This window comes from Scomber japonicus, chromosome 3, assembly GCF_027409825.1.
Source record: "Scomber japonicus isolate fScoJap1 chromosome 3, fScoJap1.pri, whole genome shotgun sequence".
NCBI lineage: Eukaryota > Metazoa > Chordata > Actinopteri > Scombriformes > Scombridae > Scomber > Scomber japonicus.
Genome location: NC_070580.1, coordinates 4,398,081 through 4,406,800, shown reverse-complemented (window position 1 = coordinate 4,406,800; position 8,720 = coordinate 4,398,081). Strand labels below are relative to the sequence as shown.

Genomic DNA, 8,720 nt, shown 5'->3' with positions numbered 1-8,720 from the left:
TAGCTTCCTTGTATTGTGGCATGCACAGTCAAAGCAATTCCTATATATACTATGAATCTGCTCCTGTAGCCCAAATATAAACACTAAAAGAGGTTTTCTTCCATGTAATCATTCCTCCTGTTCATACACACAAGCATGATAATGTAAACTCATAAAACAGATATAGTAAGTAATACAAGGATTTAATGTGACTGTGCTGAGGTCAGTGTTCAGTCACACAATAATTTTGTGCAAAAATGTTTCAGTGTTCATTTGGTACTCACGTACTTAACCCCTCATTGTAGCTGCTGGGCTTTCCATTCACAATTTAGAAATGAATTAAACTGTGTTATCTTAAGATAGGTCATCATGTTACTACAGTATGCTTAATTACTGCATTTATTTTATGCTAAAATGTGGAACATTACATGCCATATAGTGATTGTTTGTATTAGATACTGCTTTCATGTGAACAATGAGGACACTAATGTCATTGCAAATGTTAGGAAACATTAACCAGAAAAAACTGTTCTACTAAACCTGACAATAACATTAAAAGCATTTGAAAATCTACCTCGTAATATCTGAGTTTCTCGACCTCATCCATACCTTCAACTGTACTCAGCATGTCTCTGGCCAGAGAGGCCCTAAACGTTTTAGACCCATCACTTCGCAAACTTCTGAGCATTTTTGTACTACATATCAATTTTCTCAGCAGTGTGATTCACGAAATTCTTCATGTTCTGCAGAAAAGCTAGCTACTGGATTTCTAAGACGTCATGTGGCAACACTGGACATGGTAGCTCCTTTTAAATTATCTAGAGCCTGTCCATCTTCATCCAAACCTCCACCATGGATAAATGGCTGTGTCCGGAGCATTAAAAGGGCATGTGGACGTGCTGAGTAGAAATTGAAAACCCCTAAATTGAGGCATGATCTTAATATCATGAAAGTTCTTTTAAAAGATTTCAACAGAACTGTAAAGGAAGAAAGATCAAATCCTTCTCCCAACTTATTGCTGCGAAACCCCCACAATCCAAGGCTGGTATTTAGGACCATCAACTCCCTAATCCATCGCTTACCTGTTGTTAACAAAGTCTCTTCTATTGCGAGATGTGAATAATTTTGATCCTTTTTTGTTGACAAGGTTTCAAGCATTAGAGCCCAGATTGTGCCATCTCTGTTCACTCTACTAGAGAGGTAAATCAGACTTTTAATTAATTAATCTTCCTCTTCCCCTTTAGATGAAGAGAGGTTTCTGCCTTTGTATCTTCAGATACTTTAGTCTTAATCTTTGGAGGTTGTTCCTTTAGGTTTTTAAATCGGCAGTTGTGCAACCGTGCAACTGAAAAAATCCAATCTTGACACCAATGATTTAACAACTCTAGACCTATATCTAAATTACATTCCCTTGCCAAGGTATTGGAGAAAGTGGTATATTCTCAGCTCATATCATTCCTGAATGATCACTCACTTTTTGAAGTTTCAATCTTACTTCTGTATTCATCACAGCACAGAAACTGCACTATTAAAGGTTGTGAATGATATCAGGAGGAATTCAGATGCTGGCTGCTGTACTGTCTTGGTGTTGTTGGATCTCTCTACTGCATTTGATACTGTCGATCATGCCGTACTTACTGACCGTCTTGAAAATTGGGTAGGCGTGACTGAGGTTGCTTTGATTGGTTCAAGTTGTACCTAAGTGACAGAAACTTCTCTATATTACTGACCTGCTTACCCCTTACACCCTTCCTCACACTCTCAGATCTGCTGACCAGCTGCTGCTCTCAGTCCCCAGAATAAGGCTTGAGACAGAGGGTGGTAGAGCATTTGTGGCAAGGGCTGCTCAATTGTGGAACGCATTATCATTGGAAATCAAATAAGCTACTTCAGTGTCCTCTTTTAACACGCTCTTAAACACTTTAGAGGTTAGCTTTTAACTGAGTTCTTTCTGACCTGTGTTTTTATTATTGTTGTAACATTAATTTATTCATTGTCTTTGTTTATTTCTTGATTTTATTGTAATTAAAGTGTGTATTTGTTTAATGTTTGTGAAGCACTTTGTAGACACATTTTTTGAAAAGTTATTATTTTTGTTCACAGAATATAATTGCCCAGGAAAACATTATTTCACCCACAAGATAAACCCAACACAGAACCTTGTTTGGCTCAGAATTGGACTTTATTTCAACTGTACTTGCCTCTGCTATCAGATTATGTACCTGTAGTTCCAAATGTGTGGTTTACCAAAAATGAAACAGATGAGTAGCATTATTTGGTGCTGATTTACTACTAGTTTGAGTCCTGAAAGGTGCACTGGTGCTATTGGTGAATACTGAACAACAGGAAAACTTTGACACACAAGAAGATTTTCAAAAGTAGCATCCGCTGCCTTGTGTAGAAAATATCCTCAGCCAGAGAGGTCAGCCTTCAGCTCCTTGTTCCTGCGCACCTCGGCGGCGTGGACTTCCTGTATAATGAAATAAACTCAAAGTTATGATGGAAGGTGGGGCTTCTGGAACATAAAACTTAGAAGCAAGACAGACTGTTGAACCACGGAAACATTCAGGACAATACGAAGCGTTGATGCTCTTTTCAGCAGTTTTTTTGGCCATATCAGATCTTGAAATGTTGGTGGTTTGATAAAACATAACATGTCCACTTCAATGTTTTCTTTTTACAACTTTCACCAGTGTTGTATCTCTTTACATTTCAGTGACACCTCGAAGGGTGAAAATAGTTTAGAATATTTGTATGTTTTCATACATTTAAAACTATATTTACAATTCATATTATTTTCTCGTCTTATTTTAAATCAATCTAGTTCATTTTATAAGAAGCACATGAACTGACTGTCGGCTTTTCATAGAAAGTCAATGTGAACCACCAAACATTCATTATAGCAAAAGATCACATCATGGTGTCCCTCTCAAAAGTGAATGAAGAAAAACAAAAAGTGAATGTTTGAGTTTTGAAAAGAGTACATTCTAAATATTTAATGTTCAAAAGTTAAGTGAAAATGCACTCATTTGTCATTTGATACTGGAAAAGAAAAAGCTAGCTGAGCAGTCTTTGGAGCTCGTCAGTGTGAATCCCTTCATACTAGCCTGACAAATATAGTCTGTGCTACTGATGATTATAGTTCCCTCCCTCATCAACTTCTGTTTAGCTGAAGATTGAAGTTCAAGAGAAGTAGATAACAGAAGAAGAACTTGACTACAGCTGCAACATCCACAGTAAAGGGTGGTGTTTGTATATCCTGCCTTCTGGATTTTTGTGATATGAGTGCAACGTCTCAAAATAAAACATTTGTTGCATTTCATGAAAATTGAAACACAGTTTGCTGTTGGTTTCAGTGGAATAGAAAATGGAAGTAGCTCATTTTCACATCAAATACTGTGAGTCCTAGTAAAAGGAATGCTCCTTTTACTAAGGGGGGACTGGTCTGGATATTACGCTAACCTCTGCTAAAACTGTCACGTGTAACTATGTTTAAAACTGATTGAGAATGCAAAATTAATTTCAGTGTCAGTTGACAATACATTCTGTATTTTAAACAAAATCATAAAAGGTACATTAATTTCTTAAGGTTTTCATTACATTACTTATGTTACTTATAAAGCAATAGCCAACTCATTCTGTTCCATTCAACTAAAACATCTCTATATACAGTTTTTTTAGTGGTGGGGTCAGTTCTTTCTGTGCTGGATTCAAAATATGACTTAAGGGGTTCATACATACAGTATATTCATGTACTGAATGTGATGGGGAAAGCTTCCTCATTTCACATAATACAGATGAAAACGGCACTGCTATTGGAACATTGGAAGAGGAGGTATAGTTGTTATTGACGGTTGCTTTTCTTATATTTTATTTGTGGCAGAGTAGCTACTTAAGGCTTATTTGCTGCAGCCAGTGGCCGATCATTTCAAACTATTTGTGTCAATCAAACACCATTGACTTTACCACCAGTAACCACAGGTGTCACCAAATCAACCAGGATGCTGTTGGTTTGCTGTTGGTGTGACTTACTAAAATGAGACATAGCTACAAAACATAATGGTGCTCTACTTTCAATGATAAAATGATAATATTGTATTCATAAGATAATGTGAAGACTTGCTTTCTCACGCAGCCGCTGTTTCAGCGCATTGAGATGGGCCTCCCGGTTCTCCTTAATGACCTCCATCTTTTGGAAGAGCTTCTCCTCTGTCTTCTTGCTAAAGTTGTTGTTCTCCTCACGCACCTTGTGGAGAACTTCCTGCTCGTGCTCCCTCTTCTCTGCCAGCTGCTTCAGCACAAGGGCCTCCTGGGACTACATTAGGGCGGAGGGGACATGTGGTGCAGCAGACAAATAGGGTGGAGTTAGTGTGATAATAGTAGTGATTATGATGATGGAATTTGGGGTAGGTATGCATTCATGAAACTCACAAACCAAGACAGACACAAAATATTTTTTCCTCTTATAAAATCAATACCATGCCATATTTCTAAGCTGAAAATAAAGCTTTAAAAAGGCTAAAGCTCAGTGTTAGGAATCTTCAAATACATTTTATTAAATTAAATTAAATTGAATTTTCCTTCTTCACAAAGGTAGCACTCGTTTTAGTTTTTCTCCAGCACATTTTCAAAGATTTAAGTTTGTCAAATTAGACCTGATAACTGGAATCAGTGTAACATACTGTAAAGGATTCTCATCTTCTATCAGTATAGTATAGAATAGTAATCAACCAAACTGCACCAGAACTGTGATTGTGATATGGCTGAAAGTATTCTAACTTGATCATTACATGGGACCTAAGAAAATACAATCTGACATGATTTTAAAGGCAACGTCAAGTCTCTTAAGCTTCTGTGTTGTGTGTATACAAAATTAAGAGCTTCATTTAATTAAATCAGCAGGGTAGGAAAACATTATACAGATAATAAATTAGCTTCATCATGAGACCAGGATGTGATGAACTACAGGATCTGCTTACCTTCCTCCTGTCCTCAGCGGCCTCCAGCCTCTTCTGAAGCTCTTCCAGGGACACCTCCTTCTTCGGGGGTGAGGGCAGGGGCTGATTCTGGGGTTTGTCCTTGAACTGATCTGGATCCTTCAGGATCAGCTCAAAAGACTGGCCCGATGCACGCTTGTTCAAGCCCTTCACCTCCAGGCCTGACAGAGTTTATAAGTATAAGTTAGTGAGCTGACTGTACAGTGCATGTTCATACGGACTGTGTCTCACTATTGTGTCCAACAACAACAAAAAAGTTTGGGAGCCCTGTTGGTCTAGGCTGGGGCCTTTACTGCCTTTCACTACTCATATCTCTCTCTCCATTTTACTCGTTAACATGCAGCTCAAAAACAACAATGATAGAGCTGCAAGAGTTTTTAATAATAAAGCTCCTATAGCAGTTTGATGGGAACTTTATTGATGACTGTCAGCAAGGTAAATGAACAGGTATAGGCAGAATGCATAGGGGGACAGGCTTGGCTCAGGGTCACCAGAGTCTCTAGGCTCTCCTGACAAGACTGAAGCAGGAGGATGCCACACAGCCACAGCAGACAGGAACCAGGAAGAAAATAGGTGACACTCGTGGTTAGGGACAATAGGCTGTGCGTGTACCGGGGCAGAGACAAAGAGAGGTGGTCAGGGACAAGCAGAGTCAAAACCAGAATGAGTGCTGGAAGGTCCAGCATGTAGGCCAAGACAATCTGGCCAGGAGTGTGTGGACAACAGGAGTATATACTGACTTGATTACAGATTGGTTGCAGCTGAGTGCCCAGGTGAACAGGGTTAACTGATGAGGTGGGTGTGGCTGACTGGCAGGAATGGAACAGAGGTGGGCTGAGTGGAAATTTACCAGAGTTGCAGGAAAAGAGCAGAACTGTGACACTGATTGTAACAGTGTGCTCCAGATATCTAGAGCTGTTTGGGTAGTGAACAGATAATAATAAAACCATGTAACCCATAGATTGATAACTTGTGAGATATGTATCTAATCAATAAGAACAGTAATGTCGTCACATGGACCACACACCCGGTACAATGTGCAGAACAACAGCAAAGACAAGTTCACATTAAGGACAATAAAGACTGCATTTGTGTCTGTTACTCACACAATAACCTGCTATGAGCATTTATTTTTCTCTCTTTTTCATGAAATCTATAAATGCTAACAAATCAAAGTTCACAGTTATTAATACTACTGGTTCATGCATTTGTTTTAGAAGTGAGAAATAGCCTCACTATAAGAGCACAGAAAAAACCCACAGAATACGTTAAGCCAGTTACTTGATAAGTATTATGCTATCCTTATGCAATTGATATGCAAGGCCTAATTTACTGTCATACCTTTATTACAGTGTTCTGCATGTTAGTATTAACTAGTTTCAATTCCACAGACTCATTAAAAAAAACTGTCCCATAGTGTGCCGTCTGAAGAAAACACAGTAATATAAATCACTGTTGTTGGCAGATGTGTCATGGTGGATGGCTTATCTGTTGCCTTGGTGATAATTTGGCCTTTTTTTTAACAACAATCCTTTATAAAACTACATTACTTGAGATTTAGTATTTTTAAGACAATGTTATAAAAAATGTCAATCAATAAAAAAATCAAATGTCATTCACATGATGTTTCTGCTCTGTCTGTGTCATGCAGAGACAAGCTGAGGACAAACTGAGAGGATCAACATGAGGACATGAGACACAGTGTGACTGGCAGGCAGGCAGACATACTGACCTCCATACTGATAGAGGCTGTTGGGATGTGGCTGCGTGTGGAAGCAGGAGCAGAGCAGAGACAGCATGGACATCTCCTTGATCTTGTCTGTGTAGGCTGTTGTAGAGAGATGAAAGAAGAAAAGTGGAAGAAAAAAAAGAGACGTCAATTGTCAAGTTGTTTGTAGTCATATTTTTAGGGATTTTTCCAAACTTGGTATCATACACTGGCATACACTGGGTCAAACTAAGGCCTTGAGGTCACTGTAAAGACAATTGATGATTATAGTTTCTCTCTTCCTGGATAACATGTTACACTTGAACAACAACAACAGGCATTCTGTTGAAGTAGAAACTCACACTGACTCCAAAACTCTAAAAGTTGTTACCTTTTTAGAAACAACAAAAAACTGGTTTTATTGACAATGTATGACAAATAGAGGCATAACACGCCCAAAACGACAAGAGAATGATTTTTATAAGGCAAGGCAGCTTTATTTATATAGTGCATTTCATACCCAGGGGCAACTCAATGTGCTTTACATAAGACAAACATTTAACAGTAAAGATTGGATACAAAAAACATAAAAACATGCTATTTGAAAAATAAATATAAAACCCAATAATAGTAAAAACATGGAAACATTAGAACATACAATTAAACCCCCCTACCACCACTAATAATAAAAATGAAAACAAAGTACAGAGAAATAGAAAGAGAGAAAAATAAAATAAAAAACTATACTAGAATAGAGCATTAAATATAAGTGTTGTGGTAATAAGTTTGCAGCATAAAATAATGATTTGCTTTAAAATCATTAAAAGGACATAGAGTGCAAATGAAAGATTTTAAAAAAGTGCTTTAAAAAAGCTCAATCAAAGGTACAGTAGAAGAGAAGTGTTTTTAATCTGGATTTAAAAATGATTTCAGTTCTGCTGGTAGTTTGTTCCAGTTGTGTGCAGCATAACAGCTAAAAGCTGCTTCACCATGTTTAGTTTGAACTCTGGGCTCAACTATCTGACCTGAGTCAGTAGATCTCAGAGCTCTACTGGGTTTATATTCTACTAACATGTCATTCATGTATTCTGGACCTGAACCATTCAGTGATTTGTAGACCAGTAGCAGAACTTTAAAATCTATTCTCTAGCTGACTGGGAGCCAGTATAAAGACTGGAAAAAGAACTGGAGTAATGTGAAAGCATGAATCAACTTCTCCTGGTCTGTTTGAGACATAAAACCCTTCACTCTGGATATGTTCTTAAGCTGATAGAAGCTGTTTTGGTGATTGATGTGATGTGACTGCTGAAGGTCAGATGTGAGTGTCAGCACGACAAGGTTTCGGACTTGGTCCCTAGTTTTTAGAGAGAGTGACTCGAGATGTTTACTGACAGCAATCCTCTTCTCTTTATTGCCAAGAACAATGACCTCAGTTTTGTCCTGATTTAATTGAAGGAAATTTTGGTTCATCCAAATTAGTTACTTGCTGTAAACAGTGACACAATGAATGTATTGGACTGTAGTCATCTGGAGACAGTGCTAGGTATATCTGCATGTCATCTGCATAACTGTGATAGTCTACATTAGAGTTCTGCAGAATTTGACCCAAAGGCAGCATATATAGACTGAACAGAAGGGGTCATGGCCACTCGATTGGATTCCTAACTTCCAATTAGTTCATTTTTTCTCCACTTACGCTCTGTTTTCCTGCATTCTCTTTTCACGGCCTTTACCATCATAGTGTTCCTCCATGGTGTTTTGCTGCTCAAGGTCTTCTTAGTTTTAATAGGTGCAACAGCATCCATGACATTTGAAATTTTGCAGTTAAATATATCCAGGAGTTCATCAACTGACTCTGCACTCATAAACTTTGCACTGGTATTCTCATTTATGTACCTTCTCCTAACAGACACAGAGGTTAACTGAACATTTGGAATGATCTGTAAGTCAAAGAACACACAGAAATTAGGGGTGCTCCGATCGATCGGCAACCCGATCGGCATCGGCCGATATACCTGGTATCGGAAGTGATCGGA

General features: G+C 38.2%; 1 protein-coding gene across 1 annotated transcript; it reads right to left on the bottom strand.

Moving 5' to 3' along the window:
- Positions 1 to 2,389: 2,389 nt before the first annotated feature.
- On the bottom strand, positions 2,390 to 6,808 carry stmn3 (stathmin-like 3; the record flags this gene model as incomplete). Its single annotated transcript, XM_053315410.1, has 4 exons — positions 2,390 to 2,449; positions 4,103 to 4,294; positions 4,959 to 5,137; positions 6,709 to 6,808. Coding segments are annotated over 4 exons (531 nt in total), but the record flags the coding sequence as incomplete, so codon positions are not given.
- Positions 6,809 to 8,720: the final 1,912 nt, after the last annotated feature.